General features: G+C 38.6%; 1 protein-coding gene across 2 annotated transcripts; it reads right to left on the bottom strand.

Moving 5' to 3' along the window:
* Positions 1-5842: 5842 nt before the first annotated feature.
* On the bottom strand, positions 5843-21720 carry LOC122771239 (voltage-dependent calcium channel gamma-5 subunit-like). Of its 2 annotated transcripts, XM_044028679.1 has the most exons (8): positions 21534-21720; positions 13920-14160; positions 10785-10871; positions 9287-9427; positions 9049-9194; positions 8056-8288; positions 7483-7559; positions 5843-6852 (listed from the first exon to the last, which is right to left on the bottom strand). In XM_044028679.1, exons 2-7 carry the CDS (start codon positions 14113-14115, stop codon positions 7523-7525), a joined length of 840 nt encoding a protein of 279 aa, XP_043884614.1. In that variant the 5' UTR covers positions 14116-14160; positions 21534-21720; the 3' UTR covers positions 5843-6852; positions 7483-7522. The 2 variants fall into 2 exon arrangements, with proteins under 2 accessions (XP_043884614.1, XP_043884613.1); XM_044028678.1 differs by having other exon boundaries at positions 5843-7559.
* Positions 21721-22896: the final 1176 nt, after the last annotated feature.

The raw sequence follows: 22896 nt of genomic DNA, 5'->3' as shown, positions 1-22896 counted from the left end.
CTGTGTACAGATAAAGCACTGATTGTGGTGATGGTTGAAAGAAAGCTGACACTGGGTCCTAATTAGTTGGTGAGGCTCAAAGGTTCCTGCCTGATAGCTGAGTGGGGTGGGGTGGTACTATAACACAATCTTCCCGTTTGTTATCCTGGCAGCATGACCACTCATCCATCAGTTCCTCCTTTTTAATTTCCAATGTTAAAAGGAGTCTCCATTTTTCCTTACTAAAAAGACCATAAAAGCGTCTCTGAGAGTGTGGAGTTCTCATCCCCCTCTCCCTCTGGCCTCTTGCTGACTCTGCCTTACTTTTCCTCCTGAGTACCTCACATTGTCAACCCATGGCATATAGATTCGATATATTTACACTCAAACCAACTGCGTTGACAACATATGCGCTGCTGTTCCAGGTTCATAAAAAACCCTCAAAGGATTCAGTTCTTTGCAAACAACCCAGTCTTGCTTCCTGTACAGACAATTTGGCCTTGAGACAGAGTGCCTCTGTTGTCCTCATCATCATCATCCTCCGCTTGCCTCTGTTGTCCTCTCTTGGTCATATTGGCAAATGGGAGTGAAGTTACTATGACCTTTCGGAACACATACTAACCCATGATTTTTTGTCAAATTATGGACGACATAACGCACGGTATGACTTTTTTGCCAAATTTTGGATGAGACACTAACCCCAAGATTTTTGACCACATACTAAACTACGACATTTCTGTCACATTTTGGACCACATACTAAACTACGACATTTCTGTCACATTTTGGACCACGTACTAAACTACGACATTTCTGTCACATTTTGGACTACATACTAAACTATGAAATTGTTGTGTTTTTTTAAATAAAAAAAATTGGATAGTGTCTTGTAACTGTTTTTATAACTTTTATAACTTGGTGAATGCAGAACTTTTGGCTCATGTTTATTTTGAAAAGCAAATGAGAGAAATGATAAGACATGGATGAAACACAGACTAAGGCAAGGAGAGATGGAAACATGAATGTTACAAAGAAATACAAACATGTGACATGAAGTCAATTTTCCCCTGAAATTCAAAGAAAGGGTATTTTTTTTTCAGACATTTCATAAAACTCAACCTGATCTTTGTGGTAATTTTGTTGAAGTCACTGTAACATCTGAGATGCATCAGGGAACGGCATTAATATCTGTGTACAGTAATGTGCTGCTAAACTGACTTAATTTAGATCTTAATTTTTGAGAATGGTTTGAAAGAATCAACAAACATTTTTTACACTGTAATTCTAACAGAGAATCATAGCATTCATTCAGATTTGGTTCTGTGCCGAATGTTCTACATAAACAAAAACATTCAGGCTCATTATTCCTACATTATTATAAGTGGCGGATAAAAAAAAAATACAATCTGTCTGTTCTCTTTGAGTGTTCCTTAGGAATGAGACTCACACAGGCTGTAGCAAGACGCTGTGCCACACAAGAGTTCCTATAGCAAGAGCATGTGGGATTGGGCTAAAAGAAAGTAAACACAGACTGAGCCCTTAGGCTGCCGCAGGCTGACAAGCTTTCTTTTATAGCAGCAATGGTTTTCCCTTTTACATAAGAAATATATTTAAAAACACACAGACATAAGAGAAAATTTTTTACCATATTATTGCAACTACGGTGCTTTCTAAACAGTTTGGCCATTTTTCCTCACAAATTAAAACTTCAGCATTACATAAATAAATGTGCTCATTAGTGACACCATTATCACCAGTAGAGACAAAATAAAACTTAATTTGTGATACATGCTAACTCTTATATTTAAGGGAGAATCACCCCAGAAGCATTCACGTGTATTGGTGCAGACTATCTGTCTCGTGTCTGTTAACTCTTGTAATGGAAAATCAGTCACAAGAATGTCTCCATATAGCCTGTCTCCACATACTAATATCTGCCTTAACTTTTCCTCCTAAACTTCCATTGTCCTTCCCTGTGCCTGATATTAGCAAGTTCCAACACTCTCCAACCAACTGTTGTCCATAGTGTTGTGGGGGGGCTGTTCCAGGTTATAAAAACCGAAATGATAACTACTTTCCCTTGAACTACTGTACAGACGGCCTTGAAGCGCTGTGCTGTTTGTTCCTCTTGCAAGAATAACACAACTCACAAAGACGGCTGCTGCTCTTATGTCCTCATTTCTACGCTCAACATGGTCTTATTACAAGAATTTGCCTTTAGAATCCTGCATGTGTAGGTCCTTGTCTCGGAGAATGTGCTGGTGGTATGGATTTTATAAAGGGGTAGATGTTGGAGGAATTTGTTTTTTTCAGTGATAAAATTCCACTTTCGTAAACCCAGTTGACCTAATGTCCAGTGACTGAAAAACAGGAAACACATCCTAAGTATTTCAGGAAGTAAAGCTGTGATATCAATTTGGTGATCATTTAACGAATGGAATTTATTCTGTGAGAAACACTGTTTGATTGTTACACAGGGTTGATTAAAGAAATCTTTGAGAGCGCTCCCCCTAGCGGCCAACCGTGGCATTGACCACATTCCACATTTGTCTTAACTCTGCTTTCGAATAAAGATTGTGTGTGAGCAGAAAACCTCTGTCTCTGTCTTTACATCACCCACCCCTATGAGAGCAACTGCAAAAATCATCATCATCAAATGATAAACATGCAAACACTGAAACACACCAATATTCCCATAAAAAAAGCATGAATATGATCTATCACACACTTTATCTACCCATCACTACCGTCATCGTTATGGCACATGCATTTCAATTGTGATATTTAGTAACGTCACTTTTTATTATTCATCCTTTGTTTAAATGAACTCATGACAAAAACAACAAACGAGACTCTTTCCTGAAGCCTTCAGCAGTGGATCGACTCCCGTGTACTTGTTAGGTTAAAGGTAGACTTTAAAGTAAAACTTGTATAAAAGTGGCAAAGTAGCTAGATTGGACCTTTTTTTAAGTGGCTTTGATTGTGTTCCTGTGTGCAGCCGTGTTTTCAGTCAAAGTGATCTCAGGCTGGTTCAAGGAAATGTTGGCACACTCAGCACAGTGAGTGTGGACAATGTGTCAGTGCCTCATAACCACACTTCATAAAAACTGATCCCTTTCATGAGTTAACATGCTGTACCATGGTCTAGCTTTACCAGAGGTTTTTATTCTTTTCCTGCAAACTGTATAGTTGGATAATTAAAGAACATCAAGATGGATAAATAAACTATTCAAGTACATGGTACATGGTTCTTTGGATCTTCGTATCTTGGTTTAATGTTAGTGTTAATGTTGATTTGAATTCACAAACAAATTATACAGGCAGTGAGTCTAGAGAGTGTGGAGAGATTTTTATATTGTAATTTTTGTAATCATCTTTTTTTGTATTTTGGGTTCACAGAGTGAAAGAGTGGCTGTAAGCAAACTAAGCTCTTGGAAAAGAACTAAGTGGAGATGAAATGTTCGCTGTTATACAAATCGCACTTAGACTCCATACATCGAGTGGCCATTTGCAGAGAAAACCCAGTGTCAGGGCTCATGGGGGAGCCGAGGTCGCAGACCTGAGCAGCAGCAAGCCTATTAACTGAACAAGATGAATGACACCTGAGTCACTTCCGTTAATATTGAATGTTGTTTCTTAGAAGTAAGCGAACACTGAGCAGAGGAGCTTCGTGGTGAACCTAATGTCCTCTTGGTAAAATGTGACACTGAAATATTTACCCACTCCATCAAACCATGAGGAGTCAATGTACAGAGTCTCTTCAGTTTTGAGTCTAAAGACTGAGATCGTTGATGGCACCTTCTCCGTTGTGTTTCCTTTTGTGTTAGTTTTATGTGTGGTAGGGGTGGGCGATGACTGATGAGTGGGGTGAGGTGCTTTGTTTTAAAAGTGCTAAGTCTGATTGATCATTGACTGATCGATAAAGACATTGTGCTTGTTGCGTCACTGCTGTAAATAATAACCGGTTCTACACAACTCTCTATTACAGCATTTTAAAGTAGCACATGACCAAGAGGAAAGGAATTGGGCTTGTAAACAGAAGGTTGCTGGTTCAAATCCTGGAAAGGTTTAAAGGCTGGGGTGTCCCTAAGCAAGGCATTAGCAAAATGCAGTCGTCAAATATACTGTCACTGTCAAGTCCCTCACTATGGCAAGGCTTTAGTGTGCAAAACTCCCCACTTGAAAAGGCTGCTAATTTTTTCAGGAAGACTTTACAGGAATCCACTCGTTACACTTGCTCTCTTTTTCTTCTTTCTTTTATTTAGAAGATTGATGCAGTGTTTACAGCCAGGTGAAAAACCTTTAAACACAAACAAAATACCATTTTAATAAATGGAACCAAGATAAACCCACTCAGTGAAACACCTGAGAATTAAGTTCTCAATATCCAGAAATAAACCTTATAAATAAGTAGTAAATAATCTAGCACTATCTTAATAAACAAATTAAATACAGAAATAACATGCAATATGGCAGTATGGAATTAGACTTGACCTCATGATTTTAACTATGAAATGAATGAATCATCTTTTAATACATAACATTTTGAATTGCATTCAGCTCACATGATTTTAAGAGGCATTAGTTTTAACTGTATTTAACTACCATTAAATCATTTTTTAACTATGTTTTCCAACATGATTTTACCCACTAACATGTATATTTTACAATCAGATCATTAAAATGACTTGCAAACAATGGACTTCGACGATGCAACAAGCTCAAGCTCACCGGCTGTTTCTTCCTTGAAAGCTTTGTTTTGCACAGTTTTGGTGTTTCAGTCCAATCCACTTTCTCATTCCTCCTCTCATGCTGCTTGTTTCCACTGCTGCTGTGTAGTGATTTTGTTTGTGTGTGTGTGTGTGACTCCAAACTCACTTGATTAGGGAATCACCTTCACCTGGTGCACAGCCTGGTGCATTCAGGCTGGAGGGGCGTGGCCCACAGCTCAACTCAACAGTCACTAATTGGTGTGTGTGTGCAAAAAAAAATACAAATTCTACAATACCTGAGAAAAGTCATATTGTTCCAAAAACCACTGACTTTTGTTCAATAATTGATGATTTCTTCAGTGGAATCACTACATTATTGGGTTGTGTCTTCACAGAAATAACACTAGATGGAGCTGTTGTTCAAAGACACTGGGTGCATGTATCTGAGCTCTGAGCAGCTATATGTTTATGCACAAATAGAGAAGAATGTGTTCATTTGGTGAAAGTTGTATTAATAATATCATGATATAATTAATGACATAGTGGAATAGGAAAGAGTCTAACAACAAAATGTCTATTTGCAACATCACATTTAGTTTTGCTTTTGGGGGGAAATCAGTTTAGGAATATGTCAAATCATTATGTCAGTGGATGAAAATGATGTTTGTGGGCACATTGGTTCATTATGTTTTCTCCAGCTGATACTTTTAAACTCACTCAGAGATGCATGACCACCACAGCACCTGCCACGGGACACACAATTATGTTTAAAAAAAAAAAAGGTTTTCAATCAATCCAAACACCTTTAATATTAACAATTATTAACAGCAATTATTAAAATACTTTATAATAGAAAATGTGCAAATGTTCTGAGCAAACCTGCTATAAAGTGCAACTTGATATTGAAGAGTCTCATGCAAGTAATAATGTGCAAAATATTAAAAATGCAATAAAATCACAACCCAAATATTGCATAAGTCACCAGTAATGAAGTCCTAAAATACAACTAGGGACATAAACTCTATTGAACAGCAAATCAGTTGCTTAATTTGTATTGGGAATATGTTAACTGTGTCCCTATTTAAATAAAAATATATTCTATTCTGCAGACATTTCAGGGGAGATGAGCAGTGACTGAGATCACAACCGTGCTGTTTATCAAATCCCATCAAACTTTATTTTTTTGCGTTGACTCATCTCGCTGCACATTGAACATCATGAAAATGACTGATTGTAAAAAACACTATGGCAGTGACACCACCTGAACACGTGTACGTCGATGTAGGCGTGTCATTATTCCAAAAAGATCACATACTCAGACGTGATGCGTGAGGCGACGCAGCCGTCACATGTACAGTAAAACTGCAGAGGAGCCTACGCAACAACACAACAACCGTATTTTACATGGACTGCCATCTATACAAAAGAAAACGTGTGTATATATACGTTGGACGTTTGTATTTACACTGTGTGAGAATAGTGACACTCATGGTTGCACTTTAGTTCTTGATCCATGTTTTGCTTTGTGGAAAACCACGATCCAGTGATGAAATGTTGCATGCCATTAATAATATGTCTAGTTCACATCATGCAACATTAAATACTGACAGTAAATATAATCTGAGTAATATATCAAGTCATCATAAAGTTATTGCACAAGACAAAATTCTTCCATGTAATAATGTTTTACTCACACATACAGTAATGTCACTAGATATTCAGTACTTTGCACCTGAACCTGGTTAAAACATGTTTCATTGGCACATGTAGCATCATAGCAGATTTAGACTAAATTAGAAAAATATCGATGTATAATTTGGGATCTTATATCTTTATAGGAGAGGTATTTATTCTTATTTAGCAGTGTTTCCATCAGTATACCCAACATTCAACGGCTTTGTATCAAAATAGTCTTCCGTGACACTTCCGTTCACATTCCCCCTCAAAATACAATCTTCTCCAGCGTCTACCCTTTGGCCTTTTTACCTTATTTAAACATATAGCATTGTAATACTGGGATGTGATAAATGCAGTCAAGTATAATTGTCTCTTTGCTGCTTGAGTTCTTTTTTTTTTACTTTAGGCTCAACACACTTTTTTCTGTGTTTGTTGATTAGTTCATCAGCTGAGACGACCAGTGGGTAGAGGAATCATGCGTTCACCTGAAAACATAAAAGCATTATTTACACCCGCACTGTTGTTTAACAATCCTCTATTCATATGAATGGATGGAAGCAACAAAAAAAAGTTCAGATTTATATCATGTTTAAACAAAATGCATTTCATATACATGTCTTTAGAGGAGCAGCCTATAATACAAAGATTTATGTTGTCACTTAAGATGAAGAAGAACAAATACTACAAAGGAGATCAAATATCATCTGTTATAAACCTAATTCTCCAATCATGTAATCCCAGACAAACTGATGTGATATACAGTATATATATATATATATATATATATATAAATACATATATATGTATATATATGTACAATATACGTAGTTTAAATTAAGTGATCTATTTGAATGGTTGATTTAATTCACAATAATCATGTGTATCATTACATCGTAATGATGCCAGTTGTTGTCGTCTAGCTCCTTACTTGGCACAAACATGTCCGAGTATATTCCAACAGTACGCACAAATTCTGCACAAAATGCAGTGTGCTTCATTAAAATAGTGAACATACTGTGGCTTAGGATGTTACTCTGCTCTAAACTGACATGTTTACACTCCAACAACTGGGGCTTCAGCAATTAAATTCAAAGTCTGCAGTTTGACCAACTTACTTATCTAACTGAGGAAAAACCATCGTCAGCAAGTTTCCCTTCACACCACGGAGATTTTACGGCTTAGTCCCCGTGTTCTAAATAAAAGAACACAATGTAGTGATTATTTTGTGCAAATTCATTGCAGCTCTCTTCTCATAATAACTCTAATACCCTTTTTTTTTGGATTGTGTGCACATGTTAAAACACATCATCCTGGCAAATAGCTATAAGAATAGTGGCACTACTACTCACTGCATGATGAAGTTACAAAATGTTCTCCTCTCTGAAACCTTCCTTGTTTGTTCAGCAGTTACCCATCACTAAAAAAATACCAGCTCTCACTGGATCAAGACCATTTATCTGAGAATAAAGTGAAGTGGCTAAACCCCCGGCTTCAGTTTAACTCTTCTCAGAATGAAAGGTGTAACCAAAAAGCATTCGGAGAAACGGGTCGTCGTCAGAATCGAATGATTCAAGCGGATTAAAATCAAATAACTGAACGATTTTCAGGCAGATCAAAGTGACACCTAATGTGCTTAAACAACCACTTGTGCTCTGCTTCAGCAAGGCGAGGAGGACATTTGTTCATACTCTGGACACTTGAGGAGAGCAGGGTAGTTGGAGGAGTTCATCTGGAGCGAGGCCTCGGAAGAGATGGAGGAGGGACTGCGGCCTCTACCAGCCCAAGCGTCAGGGTGGAGGAACTGGCCCGAGTAATCAGAGCAGTTGCTGAGGCGAGGCCGGTAGAAGCCCTGGTGTGGCCGGTACATTTCCTCTGCTGTGTAACGCTTCATGAACAGATACACGGACATGACGCCCGCTGTCTGGGGAATATGGAAGCAAACGGACATAAAGTTTACTCTTGTCTCTGTGTGTGTGCATAAATATGTGCAAGCCTTTTTTTACACTAAATACTGCAGAACACTTTGAACACATATCAGCCACTTTGTGTACAGTAGATGTTTCAACCTTCTGAAGTTCAAACCAATCATCAGAATGTGGGAGAAAGGAAGTTTAAGTGGCTTTTTAATTTGGCATGTTTGTTGGTGCCATACATGTCCGTCTAATTATTTCAGACAGTGCCAAACTGGGTAAATATACCCTCAGATCAGAGTAGAATGACAAGGAAGACGATAGAAAGGCAACAGTAACTCTAACCAAGGTGTTGCAGAAGACCATTCGTTACCTTTGTCTAACCATGAAATCAAATTCTTCTATTAAGTGTACCTAATAACGTTGCTGATTACATATATATATATACATACATACCTTTAATAAATATTATGGTATATAATAATTAATTATTGTAAAAAAAATTATAAATGATGATAATGCAGTGAACACTTGACTTAGAGTTCAAGCATATGTTATTTAAATAATATTATGACCATAATTAGTTAAAACAAATTTAGAGGTCATTTAGAGATAGTGGATTACAGCCTTTCACCCGAAAAGATATTTAATGTTTGATGAAAAACATCTCTCACATATTTGTTGTTTTTGGATAAGCGATAATGGTGTCTTCTGAAAAACTAGCTGTGAGTTATTATTGTTTGTTATCCAGATTTGTTGTGGTAAAGTTACCTCAGTGAGCAGGAAGGAGATGGCAGCAAAGGCGAACGACCAGCCGTACTTGTAGCTGAAGTAGGCCTCGTTCGTTTTGGTCCTGTTCAACATTTCGTCATTGATGTTTGAGATGTACAAGACCAGACCAACAACCAGAGACAGACCTGGAAAAATGCATTTCGCCCTTTAGTTTTTACATCTCCTTAAAATGTCTGGTATCATTCTGGAAATGTTGAGTGAAAGTGAAACCGAGTACCTGACAGGATAAAGAAGATTCCGGAAACAAAGGCCAGGATGGTGCGATGTGGTCGGATGTGGCCAATGTTACTGAGCACAAAACCAATGAACATGAAGAAGAGGCTGACCAGAGGGAAAGGCGTGGCAGAACGGATCATTTCTGAAAAGAGAAAAAAGGAATCCAGGACAAAAACAGAGAGGAAGTCATTAGTCTGTTGCACTGAAAGAGGAAAAATGTTCTTAATAGCGTTTGTTTTTTGCATCTGTAAAATGTTGTAAAATGGAAGTTTCCACTGACGTTTGATTGGTTCTTCATAGATTTAACATTTTGAGGGTTTAGGTCATGGTTCCATGTGAAGCTCGACTTCCCTACTGTGAATAAATGCTGCAGTTGTTCATAGATGTAATGGGAGCCTGTGGTATTTGTTTCCAGACTCCGACTGTGACACACACTACACAAAATGTCACTCCTCCGGCTAAGTCGACCTGACGTCTAAGGTCATAACCCTAATAGAACTGCCTTTTCCACTTGTGGGCTTGACTTCTGATTGGGAGGTAAACTTGCCTGTTACACTCTACAGCAGCTGTGGTGTCATTATAGTATAACATCTGGACTACTGTACTAACAATATCAACAAAATTTGCACTATTTCTGTAATCCATGTAAATCCTTATTGTCTTTCTTTTTTCTTATTTCAGGAAGTCTTACTCCTTTATTTTATTGTATTATTTTACTTTCCAGATATATTGTCCCACAGCTCTCTCTTACTGTATTCAAAGCACTGCGACACAGATAAGTTTGAAATGTAATGAAAGGACTGGAAGGGCTATGAATAAGTTTGACTCAATTTACATGATTCTCAGGTCAGAATGACATTAACAAAGTAAAATAAAGTAATCATCTATGCACTGAGACTATCACAGGCCAGGAGAAGGGCTGACGGCAGACGAGTGCTCTCTCAGTGACGCCTGGTTTTGACAGATGATTCTTACACCAGTCAGCAGTGAGGTTCATTTGGAGGGTGTCATTTTGCCCCGAAGACCCACACTGTCTCCTCATGCTGCACTGTGCAGGTTCCCTGTCACAGCGACACCATGAACTCCCATCCTTGTACACTTTATTGCGTTGTTTTCTCTGCGATTCTTCTATTATTGGACATAAATCAAAGAAAGACTTGAGCCACATTCATTTATGTCACCAGTCAAACGAAGAACATTTGTTTCACAAAAAACCACGAAGTCTGTTGCTGAGCAACAAAATAAAGCTAACCTTTATATTTTAACCCTCCGCCAAGAAGGTTATGTTGACTGACATTTGTGAGCAAGGTTATATAAAAGGTTAAGGGCAGATTTTGATGACATTTTCTAGGAGCTCACGGCTGCTTTGCTGCCGCTTGATAACGAAACTTTTAGTTGAATGAGCCCAAAGTTTCTAACTCTACAATTTGAGTTTCTGTGCACATTCAACAATAAAGTTTCACCAAAGCGAAAACAGTGGAGTGTGAACAGTTACTTACTGAGGACGCTAACAGTGGACTCAGACGTCATCTGGACATGAGTGGGCATCACATACTCGATGGTGAAACACCGTCCTTTCTCCTCCCCTTGAAATAAAAAGAAAAAAGAAATACATTTTAAATTCAGAGTCAAAGAAAAGTCAAACACAGGAGCATTCACCTGTCCATCATGGAAGCAGAAGCCATAGATAGACATAGTCTGGTAAGATGTGTTGTCAAAATACAGGATTTATTTTGTTAACCTGTGACGGCCGTGAGACAATTTTAAAAGAGGGTGAGACAAAGAGCACGTTTGATATTGTACACTCCATCTGCTGTTGGTGTTCGCAAGACAAACGCCCTGCACTGCAGTTTGGCACCTTGCTCTTCATCACTGAAACCATAACACAAGTACACTGTCTCTCTCTCTCAACGCATAAGCAACCTCACAATCAATGAGGTGTTGGAGTAGGTGATATATCTCATGTTTCTGCAGGTGTAATCAGTTTTCATAATGCATGTTACAGTATGTGTTGATGATGAACACTGGAGCAACGCAAACCGAGAATTCAGGTTCAAATTGAAATATTCTTTAATACTCACCTGTCCATAAAGAATTCTAACATCAATTTCAGTCCTTACACCATATCATATAGTCCTATCATTATGTTCTATCCTTACATTATTCTGTTCCTTTGTTTGTTCTTATTTTTCCAAAGCATTTTCTAAATTATTATTATCATTATTGTTCATTAATTGTCTCCCGTTTTAGGCAGACTTATATATCGACAAACCGCACAATGCTGTTGTCCTACATTTTGACTATGATTTATCCAGCATTAGTATTTTTGCGCCCTCGATGCATCATCATGTTGTTGAAGGAGAAATGAGAGTAAAAACCAAAAAAACATCAGGGAGTGTGTTGTGTTTTTTTCTTTCTCTCTGTTTTGCTTTTCACATTAAATTTGTACCTAATGGAAAACGCTCACTGAAAAACATCCTCACACTCACTATCAACCTGCATGTAGTGTGAGGGAATGTCTCCCATGTTCCCAGGGGTTTCACTCCCATAGGTTATTAAAATGTTAATTATGAAGCATAGGATTGTGGCAGGCAGTGTTGTTGCTGTTGTGTTTTAAATGATCTCTGCAGAGGGCCATGCTTTTCAGGCCGTTACATGTGCTTTCAACAGATGAAGATAATGACTATCATTGAAACATTTGATTATGCTTCAGTCTTGGAGGACACGTCTATTACAGTGCGGTGATGGGTCATTTGTAGCAGAATAGATTAAAAGTACTAAATAACATCCAAGTTGCAAATGTGATTTTAATGACGCCGATGTTTACCCACTTTCACACCTTTGCCCTTTTTTAAGACGTGCACCTGTCAACTTTAATGTATTAGAGGCCAGAAACACATTGACTTACACTCTGAGCCTTGACCAAACACATTTGAACAGTTAATGTGCGAGTCTAAGCAAATACTTTACTTGAGGTGTTTTTAGGATAAAACATTCCCACAGCAAAAAAGGTCAAGGTCACACTGGCTTTGGCATTTTGCCTTTGACCACCAAATTCCAGCTCATATTATAACATATTTGTAACATATGGCATATCACATGTAAATTCCACAGATTCATATTTGCATCCATGTGTGTTCTTGAGATATTAGATATTATGATCACAAATATGGGATGGATGGACAAACTGAGAACATTTTATACTACTGGTAACAGCTGAAACAGGAAAGCAAGCAGAATTTTGTTTATTTCGTTTATTTTCTGCCATTACATTCATATAGCTAGTGCTGGTTTTGTAGGTAAAGGTCTTCTACATAAAAAACACTCTAACATCACACACTCGATGAACTCGAACGAACATCAATAACAACCAAAAAACAACACACACACACACACACACACAGAGAAACCACGTTCATGTCCTGCGGCGTAACAACATACTGCGAGAGTGTGCAGTAATTGTTTCTGGGTCAAACACTATGCACCAGTTAAATGGGCAATAAGGCCACTCAATTGCCCCCCTAAAACACACGCACACTGCACCATTTGTCCATTTATAGCAATGGCACTAACATTATGTGACCAAATCACAATTTCACTGGCTACACATCCACCACAGCTGAACGATTACCCCCTGAAAGTGGAGAGAGATCTGCTCAGTCGTGGCAAAGGGGTTAATGGAACAAATTAGCAGTGGGTGGAACAATGTTACATGACAATTAAATCCTTAACAAAAAACTTTTTACAGGTTTTTAGTTCATGAACAAGAAACAAATCACTTCACGTTCTCATCAGTAAGTGATACAGTCAGTTGATTCCTTTAAGTGGGCACCTGGTTCACTCTGGGACAACACTTGTCTCTGTGTCTCAAAGAAACGAATAAAACGTGATGGTTAGTTTTTATCAAGGCTTCTGGGCATGGCTTTATGAAGTTAGAGCTGCATGGGGAGGAACAGCGCTTTGGCACGTATAGTGTAAACATGCTCTCTGGGAATACACAATCCTTTGTGTAATGCTGTTGTTTTTCAGTTTAAACCCAGTAGAGGAAGAATGCAGGAGGTCAGATGAAGAGAAGATAATAACAAGCAGTGCCTCTGGTGCCACAAGTAAATAATTGGGTAAGTAATGAGGAAAGTAGTCTTGCTGTTGTATCTGTTAACTGGAGAAGATGTATTTGACACTTCCAAGTGTACAGCAGAGTGTAAAGGGCAGCATGGAGATAAAACACTGAAGGAGAGATGCACAAGAGCTTTACAGAAGAGAAGTTTAAAATCTAACGCTCACATTTTGATGAAGGATATTTAAAGTGCTGAAGTGCTCTACAGATATCAAATTACTCTTGCACGTGAATAGGGTTTATTCACAATCTGAGACATAAATCTTTTAGTTTACCTAAAATATTGCTTCCGGTTTTTGCCATTTCGATTACATTTGAGAAGAAAGAGTCTCTAATTTGATCAGCAATGTCCAGGGTGTACATCGTCCTTCACCTTATGTTACCTGTGATTGTCTCTAGCACCCCTGACCCTCATGAGGTAGACAATGAGTGAGAGTGAGTCTTGAAATGTTCTAAAACTTCACCTCCGTCTAGATAAAATGGAAATCGGGGTCAAAATAAACATTCAAACACTCACCGACCAAGAAGCAAACCCTCCAGAGACCAGAGTGGAGGGACATGCGTATCTCCGTGCTCTGATTGAGAGGAAGAATAACGCCTTCCTCCAGGTAGAGCCAGTAGTCGGTGCTCACGGCGATCCCCAACAGGCCCAGGCCGCAAACGGCGAACACGCTGCTTAGCAACGTCAGCGCCTTCCTGCCACATAGGCTCATACCACAGCCTCAACAGCAGGGTGGCGCAGCTGGCAGAAAGGGGAGCTAGTAGAAAGAGGGAAAAAGAGAAAGAACATCCAACTTAATCACTTTGGACTGAGTCCTCTCCTGAGAGAAGATCCAACTGTCCCTGTGGTGAACAAGGCAAGTGAATAGAAGGTGCAACTGTGGAACGATGGGTGGTGGGGAAGAAATCTGAATTCATTTTGTAAGGTCACGACTGGAAATGCAGATGAGTTGGTAATGAAGGGACAGAAATACACCGGCGTATAATAGCAGATCACACAATGGAGGAATTTATGCCTCTCAGCTGAGAAAGAAGCCTGGGAAAGATTCCCTCTCTTCAAAGTCTCCTATTAGTATTGAAATAACCACATTATGCAGGGCCAACAGATTAGATGGGGTGAAAGAACTGCCATATTCTACCAATCATGCGACAAATGATGTCAAAAAGAGAACTACAAAACCAAGAGTTTTCCACCATGTCGTCTGCCACAAGTCCTATTATCCTAATATCTGACATAAATCCACTTCCTCACATCAAGAGGCAGCGTTGCAGATGGAGTGCAGTACGTGTCGGCATATGAATGTGTGCACTTGTCACACAAAACGATGAAATTGTTTGTGTCATCGCTGATGCCCACATTTGCCGGAAGCTGGTATGCTAGAGAGCCTGGCATGAGATACACGGTGAAAGGAATTGATTTTACATAATGACTTCTCAGTGCGACGCAACACTGAGCACCCACTGGGAGAGTGGAAAGATGGAATGAATAAGTGAATGGATGAAAAAAAACTTTTCTACTGGATTTTCTCTCTCAATGGATCAACTTCTCATATCATTAGTGGATGTAAAGCCTGGAGAAGAACAGAGATGGTATAGCTCTCCACACATCTGTCAGTATACAGAGCACTTGAGGTTTTGAATAAAGCTTTTAAGAAGATGTAACTAATTGCTGCATGTTTTCAGCACTAAACATGTTTACATTTTCTGCCACTTGTATAGTGTAGCTCATACTGCAACTTGCAGGCACAGGCTGTATGTCATTTATGCGCAATACACATTTAAGTTATACATAGGCAAAACAATGACACCAAATGAAGACACAAATGAACCCTTTAACACCAAGTGTTTCGCAGACGACATGTTTGCACAAGAGCATTTAGCATTACTCCAATTACGCAACGGTTACGGTTTGTGCTTCCGGAAAACAATCCCACGGTTGCACATGAAAGCCCACATTGTGGTTATTATGGTCGTTTCACTCTTGCTTTTGCAAGAAGCCGGCGAATCAGTATCTTTGTCTCCAGATAGGAGAGAGTACATAGTTTCCATTTTTTGGTCTGTTTTTGCACATTAAGACAAACATTTTTAGCATTCAGTAAATTGTAAATAATGGCCAGATATTCAAAGTTATTCTGGAAAAATTGTTAAAAATCACTAATCACTCTGAGGACATTTTTCTGGAACGTTTGTGGGTTAAAATAAGCTAGACATTTTGAGGCTTAGGTGTTAAAGTGTTAACAACATTTGTGCAAGTGAGTATGCAATCACTGGCCACTCTGTTAGGTCCACTGCTTGCTGCGATGGGATTGGCCGATTTGATACCATGTATTTTGCCTGTGTCGATTATTTATAAACATACGGCCTCAAATCTCATTCCTCTATTGGGCGTAGTGCCCCACTTCCATAGGTGATAAATCCTACAAGTCGATTGTTGCAAGTGTAGCATAAACTAAAATAAGATACACACACACAGTCTAATTTATCTTTTCTATTTTTCCCCCTTTTTGTCCTTGTATGACATTTATGTCCACAGTCAAACAATTTTACTATGTCTGTGTAAACTATGGCTTGCAATAACAATGAAAAGGGAACAGAGATTGTTTTTTTGTTTTTTTTTTTAAAAACAAATAATTGTCTAACTGTGCTTCTTAAGGCTGAGTATTCCTTCTAACAATGAACCACGTGTCAACACGTTTTAGAACGGAATTCATGCATAAACAACCAGTGTTCACCACAGCAAAAATAACCAGCCAAAATGAGACATAAACATCATTAAACCTTGGATATTCTTGACTCTGGTGCAATCAGCCATCATGTTTTACAGAGTCCATGTAGTGGTTCTATTTTCAGTCATTTAGCTTTATTTTTTTCCAGTCATACACACAGAGCAAGAAGCACACACTGATGTCCTGATTGCTCTTATATGTAGGCTTCCAAAAATAGCTTCTTATTACTGAGAAAGGAGGTATTTATGGCTGACTGCACCTTTAAAGTACCCACAGAAATAGACCAAGATCCTGTAATAAGAGTAGAGTGTATCCTTAAAATAGCCACAATGAAATCCTTAATATTGATGTTATAATACTATTTGGGTTTTAACTTGAACTTTAAAGTTGTTGCATATTGTGTTTTCATTAATATATAAATGCTTGTATATACAACATGATTTGCTGTAATATACCTGAAGATGATCAGACAGATATCAGCGCTTTGACACTAACCTTATATTCACTGTTATGCTGTAACAGGCTATGATTTAGATCGGGACACTACATAGATATTTAACCAAGGCTGGTAGAAATGAAATCAACACAACAGAGCAGAGTAACACAGAGATATACTGCTTGGCTGCCTCATAACAAAAGCTTTCTAATGAAGATTATGCCTTTAAATAGTACTAAAATAAAACTAAAATAGACACCGACTCGTTTCCATGACTTCAGAAGACATTGCATTGACTTACATTCATTTCCTGGAGACTTACTCTAACCTTAACCATAATTACTAGTGCCCTAACCTTGCCCCTAACCTAACTTGTCCTAAAACATGTCTTAACCTTAAAATATAGTCATTGACACTATTGGGGGACTTGATTTTTGTCTCCATAATATGACTGCGTAAACAGATTTAGGTATACCCACAACATAAAGAATACCAAGTACGCACACACAATTTCATGAATAATAATAACTCTTATCCTTCTTCTGGTCTTCCATGGATTATAAATATCCAGCTGTTTTATTGAAAAGCACACGCTCTCCTGCATAAACATCAGTGTTCCAGTCCACTCATACCCACATGGTCAAAAGAATCTACAGAGGCTTTGCATTTGTTGCTGTATATATATACATTTTACTTTCCTTCACATTGCACCTGGAATATCCACAACACACTCATTTCAAATATTTCCAACCACAAATGTGATACTGAACAGTGCCACTAGGGGGTCAAGAGGCTGAACTGACACAGACCCCACTGCGAGAATAAAGGGCACATAATCACCAAAGGTAGGGCATTCCTCCTCTTTCTGCTGTGTAAACATTGTTATTTAAATTTTTTATTTAAACAACTCACAGCTAAAAAAAACACAAAAAACACTATCTTTGCAACAAAAAAAGTGTGATACAAAGGCGAGGGACACAGAAATTGCTGTAGAGGACAGAACTATGAAATATCAAGGCTGCTAAAACACAATTAAGACTGTATTTGTGGTGTGTAATATTGCAATAGTGCATACAATTCACTGATGATTTAAAATAGCAAAGATGGGAATATAACAAATGTATATTTATTTATGTAGGTATGATGATGAACTGTGGATTTGGTTTTCTATCTGACAATAAAAACTAAAGAGCCATGGCTGCTCAGTTTCCCCATATTGTCAACAAGGTTATCAATTGTATTTAAAGAAACAAAGGAAAGAAAGAATAAACTGCACTGAAATCTGTGTCTCGGTGACCACCAAATCCTAATCTAAAACCTAGTCTTCCATAACCATCACCTTCATCGCAAAAACAACTCGTTTTTTATTTATGTTGCTCACAAATAAACTAAAAGACAAATATGTTCCCCGCTTGGCAGAGGAAATAAGAGGATCTCACTTCCACCGGACCTTAAAAATGTTAATATGAGCTGAGCTGAATATGACAGTGGTTTTGAGGCAAACAAACGCGCTAATTTGAATCTGGCTGGATCCTGATGCAGACAGGCAACATAAAGTGTGGGATTTAGACGCTGTTGTCTGAGCAATCACTGAGCACAACAGAGGAGTTATGTCATCGAGTCACAAACACAGCTGCGGGGGGGCACGGAGTAAAGAAGTTAATTTTTTTGATGGCATCTCACCTGTTAATGCTCCATCTTGGTTTAAACGTAAATATTGAACTGAGGCTTGAATTCAAAAGTTATATCTCAAAAAATGATGTATCTAACCCTGATTGTTTGGTCCTAGTTCAGGCTATGTAGGGTTCCAAAAACAATACTAATAATAATAATAATAAACTTTATTCATATAGCACCTTTCATACAAGGATTGCAGCTCAAAGTGCTTCACAATAAAGGGAAAATAAAGTTTAAAGCAAATACAACAATAAAACACAACACAGGGTGGGATAAAAAGGAGCGCGTTGAGTAGACCTACAGGTCGAGACCTAGTTGAAAGTAAAACAGACGCTGCTCGCCGTCTGCCTGCATTTGAACTGATCTGGATGAGGCATGCATGTGAGATTAAAATGACTAAACAGTGACTCCTCTGTGCAGCTGTATGTTGGTCTAATTTTACCTCTGCCCTCCATTGACATCATGCCCAATTAAAATGGGAAAACACACACAAAAGTATCAGCCAAATCCCCGCTGGAGGCTACAGACAACTTTCAGAGCATCATCTGGCACAAAGATAGAGGTGCTGGTGCAAGCTGTCAACACAGAAGAGGAAGTGGAAATGTCGGCGTCATATACTCTCACCTTCTCTGCAACATAAAGTCATGGGATGTTTGAACGTTGCCGTACATTATTTGCACATAAACAGAGGAACCCAGTGAACCCAGTGAAGAAAAGCTTTCTCTTTATTTGCTTAAGTGCAGGCTGCGACACACAGTCCATCTCTCTTCTGTAAAGTCAGATCATCTTAATTAGTTGGAGCAGTTCTGGATATAGTCTTTCAAGCCTGCTCCAACGGTAGTTCTCTTTTTAGCAAATAGTTTTGTCCTTGAGCCGTCATCCCTTGCATCATCATCCCATCATATATGCTATCATGAGCAGAAGGGTTTGTGGGTTGTCAATCTTTTTATCTTCTCCTTGTTTGATCTAGTGAAGATTGTAAATGAATGACGGCAGATATGCAAAACACAGAAGAACCGCCTTAAATTACACATCATCACTACAAAGGATAGAGACAAGGATCCTAATGTTATTCTTCGCCATGTTTACGAAAGTTCAAATCTGATAAAAACCCAAGTGAATGGCACTACATTGATCTCTTTTTCTTTTAAACTCTTGACAATACCGACCTTCACCCTTGGTAAACTGCTGCGGGATTAATACACAACTCCTAATATGGACATCCTGGGTGTGTGTTTATTTTAGGTCACATATTTAAACATTTTGAGTACTCTGCTTGCTCTGGTGTGTTTATATAGTTGGTGAAAATGATCTCTTTTTTTTAATCAGAATGTCTTGTTTGTGCTGAAAAAAGGCATATAAGACACTTTATATTGCACATTCTTATAGCCTCTGTATAAACTGTACGTTTAAATATAGTAATAGGAAACAAAGCAGCCTAAATGTGTTCTAAGGGTTAAACTCCCATTATATGTGCTTGACTTGGCACTGTCACCAAGCAACACTACACAGGGAGGCCTCCGAATTAGTCAAGCACGCATGAACTGACAAGTGAGTCCCAAAACAAGGCTCCCTATCTGGTAGCGTATTTTACATGATGGGATGGAAATCCAGAGGAAAAACAAGTTATATAATATTGTAGAGCCACAAAAGCAGCAACATATTGCCAACTCTAATATTAGCATACATAAATAAAAAGTGATACAGTAGATGTGATTACATGCTCTTCTGTAATGACATCACTAGTCCATATCAAGAAAAGACATCTCGTGAAAACACAGTCATTTACATGTTGAGGATAAATCTCATCAAACAATGAGCTGCAGCCAAGAGAGTAGGCTGGTGCTACATGGACTGATTATATGTGATGCTTAACACCATTTATTTCATGGTTTACACACTAAGAATAGTGAAGTGAAGAGAAGATGCTGAGATGTCGTTAAAATGTTGCTCTAATGCTCCCAGATAATCGAATCTAATGTGTCTACGACACAGACAAACACGGACCCATATTTAGAGTTTTACTGTTTTACTGAAGACACTAAGTATGTCCATGTTTCTCAATCTCGGATTTATCTCAAACATTCCAATTAGTGGCTGACCTACAGCTCTGTTTTCCTGTTAGGAGGAGGGACAAATTGGCAAAGTGTGGATAGCGGTGTTGCTGACTTAACAAGACACGGCTGTGGGGGAGAAATGGATGGTGACTGTATGATTTTAATGACACAAGCCTGTGGTAACACAGACTGGGAATCCTTGAATCTCTGAGAGAGAGGTGAGCCATTATCACCTTCTGAATTCACATAACAGAAGATGAAAAGTGTTAAAAAAAAGAAAAAAAAGTGAAACACTATTCCTACTCAGTAGCTAATTATGTGGTGCAAGTCTCCAGTTTAGACTCTGAGCGGGGGAAAACATATGCTATTAATCCACAACAATGGATAAACAGTATAATATCAGCTTTAAATGAAACTGAAAATATCCCCCAAACAGTCTTGGAGTCCCACTCACATTCTACATAAATATTTAATGTGCACAGTATTGCACAGCGACTGGAGACCATTATCTCCTGTAACTGTAGAAAAACAGTCCTGCAGCCCACACAGTCTCTAAATGTGTACTATAACTGTAAACTCAGCAGTGGACGTCAGCCAAGTGAGCCTGTGGGCTGGTGCGCACACTTTCCAGGTGAAAACCAAAACTCTTGTTGTTATCAAGTAATGAAAATGGAACTGATTCTCATGTTTTTGTTTACTTTCGGAAACATTTAAAAACACCTGATCTCCGACTCTAACACTACACTAATTCAGGCGTTTAAGCTCATTTTAAAAACAACTGTACAGCTGTAAGTGTGCTGTGTCCGTGTGTCACTGTGAGTCTATCTGTTCGCTTCATGCTCCGTGTTGTAATCTGAGCCAACTGTTTGTTATTCCTGTCGTTTAATCCGTGGCGCCAGCCCAAATCGCTGTCCATGGTGCTGAAACAACACGGTCAATAATGAACGGTGTCCATTCAGCGTGTGCTATTTGACTTATTAAACTACAGAAAATAACACATTTCACAGCTCTACCTTCATCGTCTCAAAGAGAGATGTGTGTGTAAAGTTACTTCGATTAATTGGAAGAAAAGAAAGCTGTGCTCCCGGTTGTAAACTGTGTACTTCACAGTGTAAATAAAGCTTAGTCAAAATGACATTTGAAGCTAAAACATACGCGACATGAGTACAAATAACGAAGATATTTTTTCCAGCACTCATTTACGCTTACGTTGACGAATAACATGAATCCATTACCTTCACGAAGAAGACTCGGTGAATAAAAGCACAGTTTATTTCTCTCCCTCTTTCTTGTTCTTGTTCTTGTTCTTCTCCTCTCTTTTCTCCGCGTTTCAGTGGGTCCGTGTTGTCTCGGGTTAGGCGCGCGCTAAAGTGTGTGGTGTTCTGGACTCGCGCACGACTGTTACACATTATCATTGGCGTACTAACCGCGTGGCGCGAGGTAGGCACGTGATACCCTCTACTCCAATAATGCGTTCCCGAACGCATAATATTGGAAAATTACACTCACTGGCCACTTTATTAGGTACATCGGACACTTAAAGCTCCAGTGTGTTTTTAAATGTAGGTGAATTTATAGATATAGATTGTTTGAATTGTTTTTTGTTTGTTTTTTTCAGAACAAGCCGGTTCAGCTCTGTTGAGGCTGCCATTTTGTACCACTGTGTTTTTAAAGTGAACAAACTAAACATGTGTTGAGTTTTGATGCTAACTGAAGGCAACATAGGTTCTACAACACACATGAAAGGGGAGGGTGAGGTGAGGAATATTAATCCACAACATAAAACTTCATTAATAAATGTTGCTACATTTGAACCCTTTAACACAGAGTGTATCGCAGTAATTGCACGTGAAAACCAAAATTGTGGTTATTACGGTAATTTCACTCGCAGGAAGCCGGTAAATCTTTGTCGCTAAAGAGGAGAGAGTTGGAAAAAAAAACGCCCGTGCATAGTTTCCATTATTTGGCCTGTTTTTGCACATTGATAGAAAGATGTTATTGTAAATATGTTTCATACTGTTGTTTCTCTCCATTTTAAATTGTTATACACTAACATGCAGTAAAGTGTAAATAACTGCCGGATATTCAATGCTATTCTGAAAAAATTGTCAAAAGTCACTTATTCGGAGGACATTTTTCTGGCACTTTAAGGCAGGGGTGTCAAACTAATTTTTGTTCAGGGGCCACATACAGCATAATTTGATCTCAAGGGGGCTGGACCAGTAAAAATAGTAAAATAATAGCATAATAACCTACGAACAACAAGAACCCCTTTGTTTTTTCTCCCTTGTTTTACATTTACTGAAGGATAATTTTACAAATTTACTACCTAAACTGCCTAAATTTACTATTTACACAGCACACTGGATCTATAAAGGCACAAACATTTAGTCACGGGTATCTGGAGCATTTGACATTATGTTTAGATTAGCGTGAAATTTTAACAAATTCATCCTGTGGGCCGATTGGACCCTCTGGCGGGCCGGTTCTGGCCCCCGGGCCGCATGTTTGACACCCCTGCTTTAAGGGTTAAAATAAGCTAGATCTTTTGAGGCTTAGGGTTGAACACTGTACCCATAGGTGGAGTTTGTGTGGTGT

This window comes from Solea senegalensis, linkage group LG6 (genome assembly GCF_019176455.1).
Source record: "Solea senegalensis isolate Sse05_10M linkage group LG6, IFAPA_SoseM_1, whole genome shotgun sequence".
NCBI lineage: Eukaryota > Metazoa > Chordata > Actinopteri > Pleuronectiformes > Soleidae > Solea > Solea senegalensis.
The sequence above is the reverse complement of the archived record's forward strand: the minus strand, read 5'-3'. Positions and strand labels throughout refer to the sequence as shown.